This window comes from Amyelois transitella, chromosome 14, assembly GCF_032362555.1.
Source record: "Amyelois transitella isolate CPQ chromosome 14, ilAmyTran1.1, whole genome shotgun sequence".
NCBI classification, from domain to species: Eukaryota; Metazoa; Arthropoda; class Insecta; order Lepidoptera; family Pyralidae; genus Amyelois; species Amyelois transitella.
The window spans coordinates 4993373-5014045 of record NC_083517.1 but is presented as its reverse complement, the minus strand read 5'-3'; the positions used below and the strand labels follow the sequence as shown (position 1 = coordinate 5014045).

The following is a 20673-nucleotide window of genomic DNA, read 5'->3' as shown; positions in this document are numbered from 1 at the left end:
TTTCAAGAAATAGTCTGTAATTTAGTTTATGCAAGACTTCTCTAACTTGCACAATAATATTATACGTACACAAATCTCAATAAATCAGAACAGTCATAGTCGAAAAGAAAGAGATCGAGAAGAGATGAAGTCGGTCGTTAAGGTCGAGCATCATGGAAACGTGGACCAAAGATGCTTCCTTGCAATTATAAAAAAATAAGAAGATTGATGCATGGTCTCGTATATCCCAGGAATTGACCTCTCATAATGGATAACAAATCATTTTGTTGATTGGTTCTCATTTTATATAGATTTGTAGATCCCCATCGTCTTGGTATTTTTCGTTTTTTGCTAACTATCACTATAATCGCTGCTGCAGCAGCGGCTGCTGCAGCAGCGGCTGCTGCAATGTCGTCCATTTTCGCCAAGAGTTGCGAGCACACTGCGGAGAACTATGTTCGAGGATAGTGATCGTTGCAGGTTCGTTGTACGTCCACACTTGACGCCGCGAAAGATAAAGCCGAGAACGCTCCGCTCGTGCTCGGCTCTTGCATAAAATAAAGAACACGTCTATTATGGAAACGTTAACTGTCATTTCGTCAAAATAAACTTGAGTAATAAACATAACCTTAAATTTTAAAATCAATCGTATTAAAAAAAATTATAATATTTTCTGTTACCTTACTATAGCTTAAAATAAAAACTATTAGTTTAATTTATTTCGACATGATTGGGTTGCAACTTTTGAGACTGGTGAGTATAAGCAAATTTTGCTTTAAAGAAATAGGTATATAGTATATTAAATTTAGTATACATCAATCAATAAGTCTATAGTACACATAAGTAAGTTCATCATGCTATACAGTTTTACGAAGCCTTTTATTCTTTTCGAGAATGTGGGCTCCGTCTACCCCGTTAAGAATAAAGACGTCATTATATGTATGTACAGTGTACAGTCCATTTTCGTATATCAACACAAATCAGTCAATATAATATTATGCTTACTGTTTTCAGGCAAGAAGTAAAACACATGTAGGACTTACAAAGTCATTACCCATACCGGTAATACAGTGTCAACAACTAAGAAGAAAAAATGATCTCTATGAACCTGATTACTTAATTGTAAGTAAAAAATCTGTTCTAATAATCTACTTCCTATAAATAAGCAAATATACAAAGGAAGTGTGAATGGGACTGTTGGGAGTAGGAAGGCCTAGATGAATTTACCTTGTTCAAATTGGAGATGTTCCAGCAAAAGGTCTGGTCATGAGTACCGAAACCGGCGAGCTTGCATGAAGAGAGTTATGAATGTGGATGAAGCAAAAGAAGTATGCAGCGATTGTGGCAAGCGGAAAGATATGGTCTCTGCCTACCCCTCCGGGAAAGAGGCGTCATTTATGTATGTAATAATCTAGTTTACATAATAATGATGTTTTCCATACAAATTGCAATTGTTAGGGTTTCATACCTTTTTATTTTATTTTCTTAGGTTTTTTATTTAGCTATAAAGCCGAAATTTTCACAAATTATGTATTGCAATTTCTGATATACCTAAATACAAAAAATTAAAATATTTTGGGTCCCAGACAATAAATGTGATTATTTCAAGTTTTTTTTTTGCTCAATATTTATAATGGTGACCAGTAGCCTTTTAAAATCTTCACAGGAAATTTAGTTGTATTATTGTTGTTATAACCTTTTAAATAAATAATTTAATTGTATGGGGGGCTCCTATACAACAAACGCAATATTTGAGCAATTTTTTTGGTGATTTTAATAACAGGTTGTGTTTTGATAAACTGGTTTTATATGTGTCATGTGTGCCGTGTGGTTCCCGACACCAATAAAAAAAGAATAGGACCACTCCTTCTGTTTCTCATGGATGTCGTAAAAGGCGACTAAGGGATAGATTATAAACTTGGGATTTTTCTTTTAGGCGATGGGCTAGCAACCTGTCACTATTTGAATCTCAATTATATTATCAAGCCAAAAAGCTGAATGTGGCGTATCAGTCTCTTCAAGACTGTTGGCTAAGCCCCATAAGGATTATAGACGTGACTATAAACAAGTTTATTGCAAACACACATGATGATGGTGTGGAACCTTTCGTGCACAAAACAAACTCACAGTAACAGTTGACCTGCTTTTTTATTTAAGAATTAGAAAATTTATTATTTATACAAATAAAGTACAAAAATACAAAGCATATTTTTGTTTATAGAAACACTGGTTTTTTTAGTTTATTATACAGGATGTCTGGTTAATCGCATTGCATATTAAGTTTCTCCAAATAGTATCTCATTCTCATTTAAAGTAAAAAAAAATAGGGGTTAAAATTGTTCTTAGTTATCCAACAAAAACAAGAAGTGTGGGAATACACGCTGAAGGCGCGAATTCAAACAATGATTCGACAGCGCGTGTGAGCGGGCAGCAAGCGCAGGGTGTCCAAATTCTTACTGCACTATTTTGATTAATTTTAAACTAGTGAGTATATTGTTGGTTTACCAGACACCCTGTATTTGATCTGTTCTTAATCAAGCAAATTAACAAAACATCTCATTAGTCCACCTGTACAACATTGCCATAACATACTAACTGGTTTCTCTATTTTCAGAGTATGGAGCCTGACGAGCCGGTATATGACTGTTTGAATCTTCAATTGAATGGATATGATTTTGCATTGCTTGAATCTGCCCAAAGTCAAATACACAAATTCGCAGAAGTAATGGGCATTCAAGTTGAGGAATGGTATGTTGAAGTGATTTTAACTTTGTGAAGTCTTAAAGCAGAAATTAATAAGAATGTGATATTGAAGTTTCTCTATTGCATCCTCAGCTGGTTTCCACTTAGAGAGTATGAAAATATTATTGTTACTTACCTTCTACATACATACATATAGTCACGTCTATATCCCTTGCGAGGTAGACAGAGCCAACAGTCTTGAAAAGACTGACAGGCCACATTCAACTTTTTGGCTCGATGATAGAATTAAGATTCAAATAGTGACAAGTTGCTAGCCCATCGCCTAAAAGAAGAATCCCAAGTTTTTAACCCTATCCCTTAGTCACCGTTTACGACATCCATGGGAACGAGATGGAGTGGTCCTATTCTTTTTTTTTTAATTGGTGCCGGGAACCACACGGCACAACCTGTTAATAAATTTCTATAGTAATTTTTTGTGTAGAACAATCAAAATTCTTTATTTTATCCTAACTACCACTATGTATAAATATATTGGATATAAAACTTTTTTCCAGTTGGGCAACTCCAGCGAAAAAGCTTAAAGTTCAAAGGTTCAAACCTGGTGGAACTGTGGTTGATTCAGAATATCTTCTCAATGTATATGAGAGAAATGTGCAGGTAAATTATAACAAAATTTAAAAAAATAAATGTTTCTTAATTCCTTATTTACAAATGGTCAAAGCCGAAAGATAATAACTAATATTTGGCCGAAAGATATAAGTCTTTAATTCATCATTCATTAAGTTAAATTTTTACTTTGCATAAAATACTAGCTTTACAATACCATATTACAGTGATAAATCATTATGTACATACCTAATTAAATTAATATAATACTTTTGATAGTCTTCTAATAATAATGATAAAGCACAAAGCTGTCCAAGCTAGCCGTTCCCAGCATCAATAGAATAGGACCACTACATCTCTTTCTCATGGATGTCGTAAAAAGCGACTAAGGGATAGCCTTATAAGCTTAGAATTCTTTTGAGCGATGTGCTAGCAACCTGGCCCTATTTCAATCTCAATTCTATCATTGAGCTTAACAGCTAAACGTGGCCTATCAGTCTTTCAAAACTGTTGGCTCTGTCTACCCCGCAAGGGATATAGACGTGATTATATATATGTATGTCCAAGCTGGGTTAGATTTCCTGTACATGAGAGGTACTAAAAAATATATAATAGCTAAAGATTTCTTATTAGATTAAACATTATTTACAAATAAATTAATTACAGGTGACCGACGTCCCGGCGTGGGCTCTAGGTACCCTACTGCGGGTTGCGCGCGCGTCTCTCCCCGAGGGCTGCACGCTCAACGTGCAAGAGCACGCTGTAGAGCACGAAGAGATTCGCTACGTGCCGGACAACCAGCTGATCGAACTCAAACAACAGCTTGAAGACATGGGCGGCAGCAGAGCCGAAAAGAAGAAGAAGAAATAGTGTTAATTATGTATATTTTTATAGTTCGTTATTTAATTATAGTTTAGAAAATATATAATTTCTTTTTACTTTTTTCAACCCTGCTTCTCAATTATTTCCATTTTGTAAGATAAATTGTACTGGAATCCGTCTATGATTAGATATGATAGCTACTTACACAACAAAAAAATATTCGTCACAATCTTTTCACTATTTTTTTTCCAAACAACTGAAAGATTTTAAATTTTATCCTACAAAAATTTACCCTTTACCACCTGTAGCTAGTTTTTTTTTATTAAATTCAATGTATAGGACTTATTCGTATTTAAACAGTGTGTTGTTATGTCTACATAAAAATTGACTGCTTGTAATTCACAAATTGTAAGGTCACTGAGATAATTTGAACTTAATTGAGATCCCAATCTGTTCTCACTATCTCAGTACAAGACAATAAAATTAGTTACATTAATTTTCAGTGTGTAGATGAAGATAGTTTAAATGGCGAATGGACCGAGTAAGTATACTTTTTGCTGCTTGCCTCAGATCACAAGATCCCGGATTCGACTCCCGGTCAGGTCTACTGACTGAATCTGACTGGCCTGAATCTCGAATCTTATATTTGTTACAAAGATATTATATATTGAGCGTGTATCCCATGAAACAAGCCCAATAGCGATGGTGTGTCCATTTGTAAAATACCATCCTACCACCTAAAATAAAATCGGCCATAACTCGGCATAGATACCTACATACATAATATAATCACTTCTGTACCTATCCCTTGCGGTGAACACAGAGCCAACAGTCTTGACAAGATGGAATGACCAGTTCAGCGGTTCAAATAGTGACAGATTTTTAGCTAATCGCCTTTTTTGATCCTAAGCTACCGGGAACCACACGGCTATAAGGGTGACCGTTTTTGCGTTAACTACCCCCATATACCTACTAAATGAGTACACTTCAGTATTTCTAAAATGTAAATATGTATATTTCCGAAATTTACCTAATTATTGTTGTTACATTACGCAATGACTACACATAAACAAAGCTATTAATCAATCATTAACTTATTTGTTAATATCTATCTATAATCAATAGAATTATTGACAAAAACTTTTGTAATCATACTTATGAATTATTAATAAGGGCTACTTAATTCTCATAGATATTGTAATAATAATTCTCACTTCATAGATCGATAAAATGCACAAGGTTCAGGCAGTACTGTTATATAAGAAAATACATCCGAGCAATAATAGTGTAATAGGGAGGTAAGCCTTTAGTAGTTTTTATAGAACTTTGTTATACCTATGTAATTTACCTTCGTTTGAATGGGGAATCCCAGCGGAAAAAATAATTCATGCTTGTGAAGTCGCTAAGAAAATTAACCCCATTCCTGGTTGTATGGTAAGTTTCTGCAAATGTTTTTCCACCAGATGTTGAAGATACCCAATAAGGTAAACTGCTTATTATTTTGCACGTATTTCTGTGTAATTATTAAGTAGATATTAATTTTGTAAGTTGCTTCAAAAGATTAATTGCTGGCACATTCGACCTTCGTCATCCCAAACGACTTTGCATTTATATTAAATATATGTATATACACCTTATTATTTGGTCAAACACTTACGATATAGAAGAGTGAACTACCAACTTAACGTGATGTACCCCAAACTTAGATCAAGTACGTTTTTTATAACTACCTATAACGCGAGAAGAACGACCACTCTAGGTACCACCAACGCTCAACTCCATCTCTACATGAGAATAGTGTGTGGTATTATAGACCAGTCCATCAAGCTTAAGTGTTACCTACCAAAAATAAGTATTTCACAAGATCTTTGGTGTCCTTAAGTGCAGCTATATCCGTCATTGGTAATAAAACACGAAACATGATATTACAGCCAGCCTGGCATCACTGTTTCGCAATATGGAGTAGAGCAATAGCACAGAGGTCACGGTGGATCATAATTACCTACCTTTTATCTATGATGAACGTACTGTTAACGCTCTTCGAAAGTCCTACTTCAAGGCAGATAAAGATTAGATCTGAAATATTTATTTTTGTTTTGGGAAGTGAGTCGAATAAACAATCAAACGAAGTATAGGAAGTACCAACTACTTAAACCAAATAAATTTATAAGAAGCTTTTTTTACATACATACATAACATACCTATGCTCACGTATATATCCCTTGCGGGGTAGACAGAGTCGACAGCCTTAAAAAGACTGAATGGCCACGTTCAGCTATTTGGCTTAATGATAGAATTGAGATTCAAATAGTGACAGGTTGCTAGCCCATCGCCTAAAAGAGGAATCCCAAGTTTATAAGCCTATCCCTTAGTCGCCTTTTATGATATCCATGGGAAAGAGATGGTGCTTCCCTATAAGTGATTCCAAAGATGTTGTATATGTTACTATACGGGTATGTGGGAACCAGTATGTGTAAGAATATTGTAAGATATTCACGCCTAGATCACATTATCCACACAGTCAGCATCTTCTTTTGTAAACACGAGTAGAAAGTTGACGATATTAACAAAAAATTAAGTAATTTTTTGAAGAACCTTAGTAGTAATTGCTTGTTTTTGAGCTTCTTTATTATGAAATAAACACATCAAAATCATGAGGTAAATGTACTTAATCTCAATGTCGTAACGAAACAAACGGACAATAGATTTTATAGCGTAGATTTAGTACAGAGAGAATGGTCTATCAAGAAATCAATTGAACATGATTTGATAAGTAGGTATTATTCAGAAAGCTTTGAAATCTCAGAAGACGATATCTTTTTTCGCACAATTTCAATTCAAGGACGCCAGTTATTTTAGTACCTCAAATTGTTTTCCCGTGCTTCCCGCTCTGTTTTCCCAGAAAAACAGAGCCTTTGTTTGATTTAGTTTTTCACAGATTTATACAAAATTGAAATTGTAGTTTGTACCTTGGAAACTAATAATACCTTCTTCTTCCTCCTGGCTGTCGTCCCGGTAGCATCCTAACCACTCTAGAGAGGAGCCTATGACCATGGACCCTGGATTGGGTTAGTCAGGTTAAATATTACATGAATAAACTCCTATCTAACCTCCGCAACCTTTGCAGGGGAAAACCCAACCCGTATTTTAAACTTTCGCGTTGCATTATACTATTTAGTTATGTTCGCGTAATGATGGTGTGTCGTAGAGTATCCTGAATTCAAAAATAATTGAAAAAGTGAAAAATGACTACAGAAATCAGAAACAACTAGGTACTACATGTGTAATGTGTGATACCTACCAAGTTACGTACATAACTCCATTCGAATTAATAAAAGCAACGTGTCACTCATTATAGAACACTAGAGTACCCATGACCCAAGCCCTGTTATTTACATAATATAGTAGTAGATAAACATATTCTCAATCTTAAATCAGCGCATCATTCACAGTAAATATTCAGGGCGCGCATGGAGGCCTATGATGACCCGACGTCATCAAGCTGAGACGAAAAAAAATTAAGCGATAATTGCATTTACCATTCCATATCCATTGCATGATTTGTATGTTAGTTCAATACTGTTAAAAATACTGAAGTTATAATGAATTGTAAATTTTGTTACTGCTCGCCTCGGCTACCTATAGCAAACGTTAGACTTTAAGTCCGTATTATCTGCAGCTGTTATCTAACTATAATCAACACTTTATATGGACCAGGTGTTCCTAGAGACTAAAGCTAGTACAGTGTGATGCGTTGCAAAATCGTAGAATTCATAGGACACCATTTTGCGCAATATTTTCTACTCAAACGCTGGCTAATGTGTGGGTATGGCGGCTACCCGAGTGTATATTATTACTAGTTTATTTTGATGGTCAGTGTATACCTTCCGCTAATCTTCGAAACTATGAGACGAAATATTATCGATTTCTTGTAATAATAATATGCTCTCTTGAGAACTTATTAAGATCTTTTTTAGCTGATGTCTACACGTATTAATGACATTGAATGTTGATTCGTTACCAAAAATATCATACATACATGCATACATAAAATCATGCCTTTTTCCCGGGTGGGTAGGAAGAGACTACATCTTTCCACTTGCCACGATCTCTGCATACTTCCTTCGCATCATCCACATTCATAACTCTCTTCATGCAAGCTCTGCGGTTTCGGGTAGGTACTCTTGACCTGTCCCTTTGCCAGGAAAAAGAAGTAGGTATTCATAAGTACGAATTCTTCTTCTTATCAGCGATAGTCCTTTACTACAATGATCTTGTATTGGGTGAGTCAGGTGTAAAAACCTGCTACTCCCATCAGAACTCCACAATCTTTGCAGGGGAACCTTAGTCATATTGGATCATGGTTAAACATTCAGTACAAAATTAGAATAACTTCCTATAAAAAGAGGATATAAACATATGGTACCTACATATTGCTGTTTTTGAAAGTATCTTCACTTTCAGAGTTAACCATTCCCGCATGATGTAATCCCTCTTACTTTGGTCATATTTCACTATGAATTATCAGCTGACCGCATTGGTGACCACTGTCCGGTGTATTTGACCTACTGAAGGTGAACCAAAACGACATGTCTAATAATTATTGATGCTCATAAGAGTTCTTTTCAGGAAGTGTAAGAGTAAATATATCGTTTACTCACTCTGGTATGTACCTACCTACAACGATAATGTAACAATCAAAATTTTCGTAACGAACTTAAATTGTCGAATTCACTATAAATATTTACTGCTACGATTAGAACTGACCTTTGTACTAACCCAAATTGCCTAATTTTGTTTGGGAACTCTCGGTACAGCGAAGTTCATTCTTACATTGTACATTTACAGCAAAACAAACCATCATGCGTGGATCCTTCTCACGATAATTTCAAGTAATATACTCTCTGAGAGAAAAAATGCATTACCTACTAATGTTATTATAAGTCAGAGTTTTGCAATTAACTAAAGTTCAGTTTGACTCGTTTCCCGGGGGAAGATCCAAAATAAATATTATCTTATGTTTGATCTTAATAAGTTAACTGTTTTATACATACAACATTTCAAAAAGTCGATCCCTCGTTTCAGCCGTGAACGCATAAGAGATAATAATTCAGAATAATAATATTGTAATTATAATTGCAACAGTCTGATCGGACCTATTGAAAAGAGGCAGATCAAGACTCGAATGCAAACATAGGGTTCCACTTATTATAAATACCTACGATTTTGTATACTCTACTCCACGTTATGAAACTTTGAATGCAGATATTAGATACTAAGATTTTTCAGTGTGAAAATTGCTTTCGCCTTAATAAAAATAACTTTTCCTGCATCATTTACGATACAACCATTCAGATTAAACCTGTAAAGGCAAGAACCAATTAGATAACTAAATTTCAATAAATTGAGTAAGTATTAGGTGCAGGGGCGTAGCTACCGCCGTATCTGCCGTATCAATTATACGGGGCCCCCGAGCCACGGGGGCCCCAAAGTGTGTAAGGAAAAAGAAATAAAAACTTCCTAATTTATTTAATTTTACAAATGACAAAATTCTATAAAGCAATTACTTTTTATCCCGCCTTAAGCGTGCGTTCAAAAGTTGGCAACACTCTACATCGTTATGGCGGGCTGCGGGACTTCCCCGTTTTACTTACTTACATCTGCAACTCAGCGGGGAATCCCTCAATAAATAAAATCGATATCACGATGTACGTGTACGTCCATACTCTACATTTGATGTTAAACCACGGAGTGCAGTGCAGTGTTTATTTACGCGTTTTATGTAATTGTGCATTACCTACATTGTAATTCAGTACAAACAATATTGTTCTTCTGGTTTAACAATATTAGTAGCGATTTGTAAAAGAAATGAGTGAAAGGAAAAGAGATTATCCCAGCGGTGCTGAGAAAAGAAAAAGTAAACGGAAAAGGGAAGAGGTTATAAAAAAAGTGCCCAAAATTTCTTCATTTTTTCAGAGACAAGATACTGTGAGTGATTTAGATTGGAAAGGTAAGTACTACCCAACCCATTTATTCGGGGTCCGTAGTGATTAACAAGGAAATCTTTTAATTTCGGTCTGTCAATCTGTCCGTCACAAAAAGTGGTCTCCCCCCCCTCGTTTTTCACAACTACTGGTCCAAAAATCTAAAAAAGATATTGGAGACTCCTTACTAATTAAACTTTTACATGAAATTGGTTTGGCAAAAATCTTAAAACGGATAAGGTTTAAAAATAAATGTCAAATTGTAAAATTAGTTGTTCGAAAAACCGAAGTACTTACTAATTTACACAAGTACTATTTTACACGACGCTAATGTGGATCTGCGTGGTTAGATACGCGTGGTTGGTTTATTATTTACCTGTAGCGAAGGGTAAATTTTGTTTCTAGGGTGCCTCGAAACAAAAAAAAACCGAAACTAACTTATCTATAGGATCAATTTGTTTTGTTGTTTGTCTATCAGTCTGTATCGTATCGTAAATTGCGTGTTGAGAAGATGTGCTGACTCGCTTTCGGGTTGTTCTCGTTTTGTATGGCCACTACACTACGCGCTGCGTTCAAATAGCACGCAGGTGTAATGTAACGCACGGACGGGCTGCAGGTGATTTTGTATCTACTAATACGAACACAATCCGCGTAAACACTAACTGTAACCCTTAGTAAAGTTATTTATTTATATATAACTCTTTTTAGTTTAGTACCAAAGCATTCGTATTTATTTTTTAACGAATACTCGTTTATTTTTAGATTCTTCTGAAGCACGTTCTGCGTCAAATATCCATTCGGAAATAGAAGAAAGTCAAGCACATACTTCATCGGATGTCCATCCAGAAATTGAAGAACACCAAGTCAACGATTCTGATATATTTGAGGATTGTAATATAATTTCATCAGATAGAGGAAATTTCGGTGACAATTTATCTGAATGCGAACGAAAAATAATTTTTAAATTGGGTCCATTTAAACCACAAGGACCATTTCCAAAAGATCCAGAAAGTAACCGACCTTTTTCGGCCTATTATTATTCATATTTCAATCAGGCAGGCATAAAACTTGTAAGACCATGGTTATGTTATTCTATCGTTTTAAACAAACCGTACTGTCACTTCTGTTGGTTATTAGCAGATCGTCAAAACAAATCATACTCCTCTGCTTGGGTTAACGGTGTTTCGGTTAGAAGCAATTTTACGCAAACTATACTTGACCATGAAAAGTCACAGCAGCATATGAATGCCTCACTCTCTTATAATAATTGGTTGCAAAGAAATACCATCGATACTCTATTGCAAAGTGAAATCAATAGTAAAATTACATTCTGGAGAGATGTACTGAATCGTATTATTAATGTTATAATTACTTTAGCATCTTGTAATCTATCTTTGAGAGGGCATGATTCTGATTCTGGAAATTTTATGGCAATTTTACGTTTGCTATCTAACTATGATGCAACTTTAAAAGAACTTCTTCTAAAACCGAAAGGCGAAATAAATTATTTAAGCCCTACGATTCAAAACGAAATTATTAGTTTGCTTGGTACCACCGTTAGGAACAATATTATCTCAGAAATTAAAAAAGCTCCATTTCTGACAATAATTCTGGATACAACACAAGACTTGTCAAAAATTGACCAACTTTCTGTAGTTTTTCGATATATCTCGGTTACAGAAAATGATGATAATGTGCCTAAAGAAATAAAAATCTGTGAGTCCTTTTTAGGATTTATAGCAGTAACCGATTGCAGTGCTGCAGGTCTGAAAACTGACATTTTAAATTTGACTAAAGAATATGGAATTGATTTGACTAAATGTAGAGGACAGGGTTACGATGGAGCAAATGTTATGTCGGGTGTTTATGGAGGATTACAAACCCTAATAAAAGAGCATGCTCCAAATGCCGATTATGTTCATTGTGCTGCGCACGCTTTAAACTTAGTTTTAAACGATGCTGCGAGACACGTTCGTGAAGTATCGACTTTTTTCGATAATTTAGAAAAAATATATACTTTTTTTGGCAATAGTATAAAACGCTGGGCTATGCTAAGTGACGATCCATCTGAAAAATATTTGATTACCCTTAAAAAGGTATGTCCAACCAGATGGTCTTCTAGGAACGATGCTTTATTATCGGTAAAGAAAAATTTTTTACTTATCATGAAAACTTTGTACCAACTAAATTTAATTTCAAATAAAAAAGATGAACGTGAAGAATGTAAAAACATAATTAATATTTTAGAGAGTTATAATTTCTTAGTGCTCGTTACATTTTTTTCTTCACTATTTGAAATTATTAATCCTATTTCTAAAGCTCTACAGCATGAAAATAATGACTTACAGAAATCTAGTATTTTATTAAGTAATCTTTTAAATAGACTGTGCCAATTAAGAAATCAGATTTCATTTAATAGTTTGCTAAATGAGTCCAAAGATTTAGCAAAAGAGTGGGGGGTAACAACTGTTTTTAAAAACAGTAGGCGAAAGATAACGAAGCGTTTTTTTGATGAGTTATCACAAGATGAGAGAATTTCCGACCCGGAATCCTATTTCAAAGTCAATGTATACTATTGCTGTTTAGATATATTAATTTCTCAAACTAAAGAAAGATTTCAGAGCCTTTGCGACCTGAGTAGTATGTTCGAAATATTACAACCGGAGAAACTCCTATCTTCTTCAAACGAAGAGATATTAATCGCTTCCGAAAAACTGTCGGTTAAATACAGTAAAGACATCTCAGTTAATCTTTGTGACCAATTAAAGGCTCTAAAAACATGCTTAAAATCTGAAATTCAAAAAATTTATTCCATTAAAGAACTCATTGAATTATTGCTACTAAAATTCAATAGTCTTGCATCTAGTTTTCCCGAGGTAATCACAGCATGCTTTTTATTCTTGACCCTTCCAGTTACAACCGCAACTGCCGAAAGAAGTTTTTCAAAATTAAAACTGATAAATATTACTTAAGAACTTCGATGGGACAAGAACGGCTGTCAGACCTCTCACTATTGTCCATAGAGGTAGAAACTTTAGAAAAACTAAAATCATCATCAGCCATAAATGATTTAATAAATCAGTTTGCCGAAAAAAAGGCAAGGCGAATGAATATTTAAAATTTGATTTTTATTTGTAAAATTAAATTTTTAAATTAAGGTTAAATTATGTTATGATAAATAAATATTTCTTTTCACAATATTTTTTTTCTTTTGTGAAAAATCTTTACCCCCAAACAATACAAGGGCCCCCAAACAATTTTTTATACGGGGTCCCGCCAATGCACGCTACGCCACTGATTAGGTGCCTTCATGTGACGTTGACTGTACTAACGCAAGCAACATATTAACATAGCAATCATTGACTAGTGTTTATCTTAGTGCTCGTGACCGTGTCAGAGGAACTTTAACGTTTCAGAGCCGCTAACTATTCCGACTTCCTTTTTGATTGACGTTCAAAATATACCAATCCTTTCTACAAAACATCACGACTCAACTAATCATCGTTTTGGTAGCAAGCCATTAAAAAATATAAAGGACAAATGAGTTATTTATATTTATCGGTACAACCCAAAGATTTAATAAGTATACTCAACAACATAAATAAGTATACAGATAAGAATTTTCTACAAAATTTTAATCTGACACTAAAAAATTACGGCATAGCAACTAAATTTGAGAAAATGGTAGCTCTTGGTAGATATGCAGGGAAGATTAATTTTTGTTTATTATTATTTATTATTTAATTAATTACAATAAAGTTAAAATAGTTAAGTAAGTAGATCACAGCCCTAGGTCGGTTACGTTTTTGACTATATGTGAATAAGTTTACTGCATTCTACTGACTATACCCATATTGATCCGACAATTCATCATAATTATTACGATACGAAGGTTGTAAAGATTAAGTTGCTAGATATTCTTCTAAATGTGATGCAATTCGTGATGCTCGAGATTGTCAAAAGCAACCTTCTATTGCTTCAAATATTATTAGAACAATTAATCGAGATTTCAATGAACGAAAACGAAGCAGTCGTTTTCGTTCATTGAAAATATTGCAAAATACTTGGTGTTTATCGCAGTTATGTCTGCGTATGAGGGCCCATGCCCTTTTATACCATTATAAGTAGGTATGAGGCGTTATTTACCAACGTCAATATCGTCCCTCGCTCTCCAACAATTTGACAAATGTAACTTTAGAATTAAATTATAGAAAGCGGTGAAAACGCCTCATGTGACATCAGATGATATCTATTTTTGCTTACACGAATAATTGTTTTATATAAAATGACAAACTATTTGTAGGGGGTTTGATTTATTCATTAATTAAAAGGGTCATTAATTAATCGTGCAACAGTTAATCCTTATTGACAATAACTTTTTTAAAAAGAGAACCGCCTTCAATGGATATCCTCCTTTTTCAAAAAAGTCAGTTAAATTTCTAAAACCCTCTCCTAAGTGTAACAAACACTTTCCTAAAAACCGCATCTAAATCGGTTCAGCGGAACGCGAATAATCAGGTCAAGCAAACATACGCAAATAAAATAAAAAAATTGAATTTGAATTACATACATTATCGCATAGTTCAAAGTGAGAACCACCTTTTTTTGAAGGCAGTCAAAAATGCATCTCGCCGCCAAGTTAAAGACATCAACGCGTCGCTTACAAAGTAGGGGTACGTAACGTAACGCAATCGCAATAATTATGAATTATGAACAATGGTGAAGGAGTTGGTTTTCGCAAACTATTATTATGCATGTTCACAATATTTGCTAATTTCGACCCAAGTCCAACTCCAGTTAGCACATATTAAAATTAAATTATCAATTGCAGAAGAGTTGAGATTGAGTGAAGATTATTCGTTAGAAAATCGTAAGATGGTATTCATTGGTAACCAAGGCAACTATTCCAAATAACTATGGTTAACCTTAAAAATAGAACACGAGAAAGGGTTTGGCCCCTTTCTTTCCAATCTTTAGTCACTCTTTACCGACTTAACCACTTGACCGGTTTTGAATAAATTTTCTAGGTATAAATGCAGTTAGAGGTATGTACAGGTAGGTACATACCTAGTCTATTTATACTGAAAATTCACACCTGAAAGGGAAAAACAGGAATTTTAATTTTCACAAAGACACAAAGTGCTCATACTTACTTAGCAGTTACTACTACTAAGTATGAGCACTTTGTAGTAAGTAACTAGCATAAGTAGTAGCAGTAGCAACTAAATGTAATAGTACCTACCTACTTACTTACTTATAAACCATTAATGACAAAATCTGTGAGGCCCCGAATATGAATTAATCCTATAAAAAGTAATTATGTACTTACCCATTATTCATTTTGAAATTTTCAGATATCTGTTTTGTAAGTAAAGATAAATAAAAAAATAAAATAAACGATTTTTTCGCTAAGCAACGGGCTTCTTTATCTATAGTTTCCGCACGCTATTTCCAGGTGTCGGGAATTTAAGATGAGCATTCTAAACACTATGCAGCTTAGCTGCAGTGAGTTAGAAGATTGAGTCAAGTAAGAAACAATGGCTTGCGTTATAGTGGTGCATCGGTTACAAATAAGGAGAGGACAGAAAAAGAACTATAATAGAAGTATGTACAAATCCCTCCTCGGCCATGTGACAATGACTTTTCTAAGGTACCTACTTATTTTAAATATTACCTAACCGATGCTCTTACGATAAGGGAAACAATCTTGAAGAAACCTGTAGGGAAACTGGACGAGTAATTCCACTGCAAAGGTTGCAGAAGTCGGGTAGAAGTCGAAAACCTGCCCATACCCTGAGCTCCTTTTCAGAGTGATGATGTACCCAAGACTATAGCCGGAATAGGAGGAAAAAGACAAATTTTGGACGATAATGTATTCTGCCTCAAGTAGTCACGTCATGCCGTCGACGAATGGTCGCCCGAAACTTTTATCCAAGACCTAAGGATATTTGTTATTTTTTTAAATTATAAATCCAAAATGTTCCAAAAAAAACATTCAATTTTTTTTTTTTATAATGGTTCTGTTTAACATCACTAAATAATTGTTATAAGATTGACGTCAAATAAATTACTTAAAAATAAGTGTACTGTCAAATCAATACGGTAACAAACTGTATTGCAGAATTTTCTTAAATAACGTCATCCTCTTTAAGGTACCTACCTAGTACCCCACCCCGACATCATGTTCCAAGACCTAGGCTAATAAATAAAGTTCGTTTTCTATAATGATTGATTCTATAACCTAATACTTGGATTGAACCGATTAGTTACTGTGACTTAGTTATCCATCTAAGTTTTAATAATTTTATCTCTGCGGATCCGCTTCCGCTGTCCATTCGCCGGCGCGGCCCTCGGCGTTTGGGTGGGAGATGACACTCCGTATATAACGCCAGACATTCGACCCTCAGCCAAGCAGTAAACAGCTTCATCATGAAGGTAAATAACTAGCACATATAATATATCATCTCATTCCCCTTGTAATTAATTTACTTCAATAACTTACCAAAATAAAAGGTAACGACGTCCTGACATAAAGGAAGTAGACAGCTGAATATTTGAGAAGTGAGCATCTGCGGCTGAGCTATGTGTGTGTGTCAGTCAATTCAATAGTTAGCTCTGGAAGCGAATTCTTAAACAGCTTAAATCAAATCGTGTATGGGTTATGTAATTAAAATACTTTTCTAAATATATCTAGCTGCTGTTTTGATCATTGCTGTTTTCCTATAATAATTTGGTAAATTTATGAAATAATAACTGACATTGAATAATTGAGCCAAATTCCAGCCGACCGTCGTCCTGCAGTCTTTTCAGGGCTGTTGGCTCTGTCGACAACCCCCCGAACTACCCCGAAAGGTGTATTGAACATTATAATGTATTATTCAGGTATTCGTCTGCGTACTGATTCTTGCCGCGGCCGCGCACGCCGGCTTCATCAGCAGTGGAGGCTGGTCGGGGGGCGGCGGCGGCGGCGGGTACGGAGGCGGCAGTGGCTGGTCTAGTCTGGGCAGCGGCTGGTCCAGCGGTGGCGGCGGCGGCGGCTGGAAGCTCAGCGGAGGCGGCGGCGGCTGGTCTAGTGGAGGCAGCAGCGGCTGGCCCAGTGGAGGCGGTGGTGGCTGGAAACTTGGCGGCGGCGGAGGCGGCTGGTCCAGCGGTGGTAGCAGTGGTTGGCCCAGCGGCGGCGGCGGCGGCTGGTCGAGCGGCGGCGGCGGTGGACGTAAGACTTTTTAGAACTTTTCTCTCAATAAAGTAAATCTCTTTTATTATAGTGACAAAACACGTTTGTAACTTTAAAACTGATACTCCGTTACGAAAAATTATATACCTATATATTAGACTAAGATAGTTAATGGAAAATCATTCCTGATTACATACATTATCAAGTGCTGACAAAACCCTTAGCTTATTCATGTTAATAAAATATGAGGATAATATGGTTATACTGATTTACTACATTGATTTTTTATTCACAGAAGTGAAAATCATCAAGATCATCACCACAGGCGGTAGCGGTGGTGGATACGGTAAGTCTTTTACTAGTTTTTTAAAATATTCTTTTATAGTTTCATACTTCATCAAGAAGAATTTTAAAATGGTGGGAGTCACTATAGAATAACTGCATGGGACTTATGGGATAGACGGCTAAATTGAGTTTCATTTCAAGAGAAATAGAGAAAAGAACCGTGCTGTATTAGACCAAAATCCATCGTTTAGCATAGAATGCCTAGGGGAGATGCGAATTAATTAAAAATTTTCATTTAAATCAACCAAAATTGTTCGTTTACTTTTTTAAAGGCATTTCGAATGATAAACTTTTATTCTATCCTCATTGTCGGCAAAATATTCAAAATAATCTCAAACAATCCGGTTGGTTTTTATAGCGAACGAGATAAAATTTAACGAGATTATATTTTCTAATCATTCAACCAATTCACATACACCCTAACAAAGCACTGCAAAAATATCTATTCATTTTAAAATGTAATTATCTTTGAAATTGTTACAAAAATACACCATTCGAGTTTAAAGGCCAAGAGATCGTTCACATAGGGTCATCCATTCGCTCGGCTCACAAGACACAGACTGATTTCGCAATCGTCCATTCAGTCAGTCCTGTACGCTTGTCATTACATTACTTCATATTAACAAAGATTTTTATGGCTAATCCGCAAATCATAATTTCGGCAGGCAAAAAATGATTCGGCCATTACAATGTCTATTTACGACCGACTAGAAATAGAGATTGAAAGTTTCTGACCTCAATGACCTTCATAAAATACTCTTGCACATCATTAAATGATTCGCGAGTTCGCAAGGATTGATGATAGAATTTAAAACCACAAAAAATATACTGCGGAAGTAGGTACTCGGTAGGTAGGTAATAAACACATGTTATCAAATTACTATACTATATATGCAAAAAATAATTTGGGTGCAGCTACGGATGACTCAAACTCGTGTCATTTATTATGTCGGCCTTCATAGGTCTGTCCGTACTATTAGTTCCATGATGAGGTGTGTTAGGTCGTTAGGTCATAATATGCTACCGGTTTATCACACTTACTTAGGTCTTAGTTCCGTTAAGATCGCGAGAAAATAGGTATTTCGTAAATTCCTATGTACATCCCAAGGCACGTTAGCCTAGTCCCACGGCCATTGTGGGTTTTCAATCCAATATTTACTAAGTTACAACAGACAAAATAATTAGTTTACGAAATCTCTGCGCTCTAAAAGACTTTGAAATTCTCAAGTCATTGTCTGTAACTTAGGTAGATATCCATTTTCGAGAAGTCGTACTCCCAGAAATTTGTGGTGGCTAAAGGAAAAATTCTTTGACCTATGATTTCGTGCAACAACGATTAAAGTTGGGTTTGGTTCCCCGGCTAACAAAGTTACAGAGATCAGCCGGGAGTTATATGTAAATCGGGACAGGCAGACCAGTTTTTTCACTCTTATCGTGGTCGTCAACCAGCTTCAGTGGCAAGTTCAGTCAATCAATCAATAAGAGGCCTCGAATAGTAAATGAGTGGCTACTCAGAGAGTAGTATGTACCCCCGCCTTCTTCAACACTTGCGCTTTGGAAGCGGTAGTAGATATAATACATACATACAATTAAAATACAAAAAAATATTGTGAAGTTGTTGAAGAAAATGCTGCAGTGCAGTTTGTTACCGCTTCTTCTGCACTGACGCTTTGGAAGTGGCAGTAAACTTAGTTTTTAAGTAATTTATTTGACGTCAACCAATGTTGTTAAACCATACGTTTTGACAATTATTAAGCGATATTATAGTATCCTATAGTAATGAATAAAATTTTGAATACATACATATGGTCACGTCTATATCCCTTGCGGGGTAGACAGAGCCAACAGTCTTGAAAAGACTGAATGGCCACGTTCAGCTATTTGGCTTAATGATAGAATTGAGATTCAAATAGTGACAGATGGAGTGGTTATATTCTTTTTTGTATTGGTGCCGGGAACCACACGGCACGTAGTACGAGTAGATATAATTAGGGTATGTTAGTTGTGTTGAAATCATTTTGCGATACCTCGTATCCTATTTTGAAAACATCTAAACCTATTTCTATTGCTACGCTGGAAGATGATAATGTTGAATGTTGAACAGGAGGCGGTCACGGAGGTTGGTCTGGCGGCGGCGGCAGCGGCTGGAAGTCGGGCGGTGGCAGCAGTGGGTGGTCGAGCGGCGGCGGCGGCTGGAAACTAGGCGGCGGCGGCGGCGGCTGGTCCAGCGGCGGCTCGTCTGGCTGGTGGTGATCTCCAACTTGTGTTCTAGCTAAATGTAATAAAGTTATACCTCCCAACAATATAATAGCCTTTTTATTCAACCACCACACGAGTAATCCCCTTGTACAATTGACTTGGTGCTTACTTTTTTATTCAATCACAACACGAATTGTTTCTTTTGGATGTGTTAGTTCCTCTAGTAACTATTTCCCTGTTGATTTCTACATACATACGTTATTATACGTCACGTTCTATATTATATCACGTCCTTATCCTTTACCGGGCAGACACAGCCAACAAACTCGAAAAGACAAAACTGAAATAATGATAATGATTATAATGTGAAATAATGCCGTGTCGTTCCCGGCACCATTATAAAAAAAGGATAGGACGACTCCATCTCTTTCCCGTGGATAATGGGTAGGCTTATAAACTTGGTGTTCTTCTTTTAGGCGATGGGCTGTCACTACCTATTTGATTCTAATTCTATCATTACGCTTAACATAGCCGAACGTGGCCTTTCGTGAACATCGAGTCTTTCAAGACTGCTGGCTCTGTCTACCCTACAAAGGATATAGACGTGATTATATGAATAAATATGTGAAAAAATTATGCTTGATGGAGTTTTAACTTTTGTCCGGTCACTCAGTGTTGTCAATGTGATGATAGAAACTCCATTTATACCCATAGGTAGATATTTCTTAAAATTAGAATACAATATTTTTTGTCATCATACTTAATTCCGGTTCTAATTAGGGTTGGGGTTAATGAGGGCATATATATATGTATATATATATTTGACGGCCTCTGTGGCGCAGCGGTTGTATGCTTGTCTGT

At 35.7% G+C, this 20673-nt stretch overlaps 2 protein-coding genes across 4 annotated transcripts; both read left to right on the top strand.

Annotated features, from left to right (window-relative positions):
- The first annotated feature begins 568 nt into the window (after positions 1–568).
- Positions 569–4203, top strand: LOC106135394 (large ribosomal subunit protein mL48). Its single transcript, XM_013335678.2, has 5 exons — positions 569–732; positions 994–1101; positions 2594–2727; positions 3237–3339; positions 3955–4203. The coding sequence occupies exons 1-5, from the start codon at positions 706–708 to the stop codon at positions 4156–4158; spliced, it is 576 nt and encodes a 191-aa protein (XP_013191132.2). The 5' UTR covers positions 569–705; the 3' UTR covers positions 4159–4203.
- A 5609-nt stretch (positions 4204–9812) lies between these two features.
- On the top strand, positions 9813–19904 carry LOC106135390 (uncharacterized). 3 transcript variants are annotated; one of them, XM_060947822.1, is made up of 5 exons: positions 9813–10120; positions 10857–16529; positions 16977–17307; positions 17567–17614; positions 19718–19904. In XM_060947822.1, exons 2-5 carry the CDS (start codon positions 16524–16526, stop codon positions 19864–19866), a joined length of 534 nt encoding a protein of 177 aa, XP_060803805.1. In that variant the 5' UTR covers positions 9813–10120; positions 10857–16523; the 3' UTR covers positions 19867–19904. The 3 variants fall into 3 exon arrangements, with proteins under 3 accessions (XP_060803805.1, XP_060803804.1, XP_060803803.1); XM_060947821.1 differs by having other exon boundaries at positions 17564–17614; XM_060947820.1 differs by lacking the exons at positions 16977–17307; positions 17567–17614; positions 19718–19904 and having other exon boundaries at positions 9817–10120; positions 10857–13292.
- The last annotated feature ends 769 nt before the right edge of the window (positions 19905–20673 follow it).

Excerpts from the sequence above, each read along its gene's own strand:
- LOC106135394 (XM_013335678.2), top strand. The coding sequence starts at position 706 with ATGATTGGGTTGCAACTTTTGAGACTG. Across the intron at positions 2,728-3,236 it reads GGCATTCAAGTTGAGGAATG|TTGGGCAACTCCAGCGAAAA; the intron begins GTATGTTGAAGT and ends ACTTTTTTCCAG. Across the intron at positions 3,340-3,954 it reads TATATGAGAGAAATGTGCAG|GTGACCGACGTCCCGGCGTG; the intron begins GTAAATTATAAC and ends AATTAATTACAG.
- LOC106135390 (XM_060947820.1), top strand. The coding sequence starts at position 9,979 with ATGAGTGAAAGGAAAAGAGATTATCCCAGCGGTGCTGAGAAAAGAAAA. Across the intron at positions 10,121-10,856 it reads GAGTGATTTAGATTGGAAAG|ATTCTTCTGAAGCACGTTCT; the intron begins GTAAGTACTACC and ends GTTTATTTTTAG.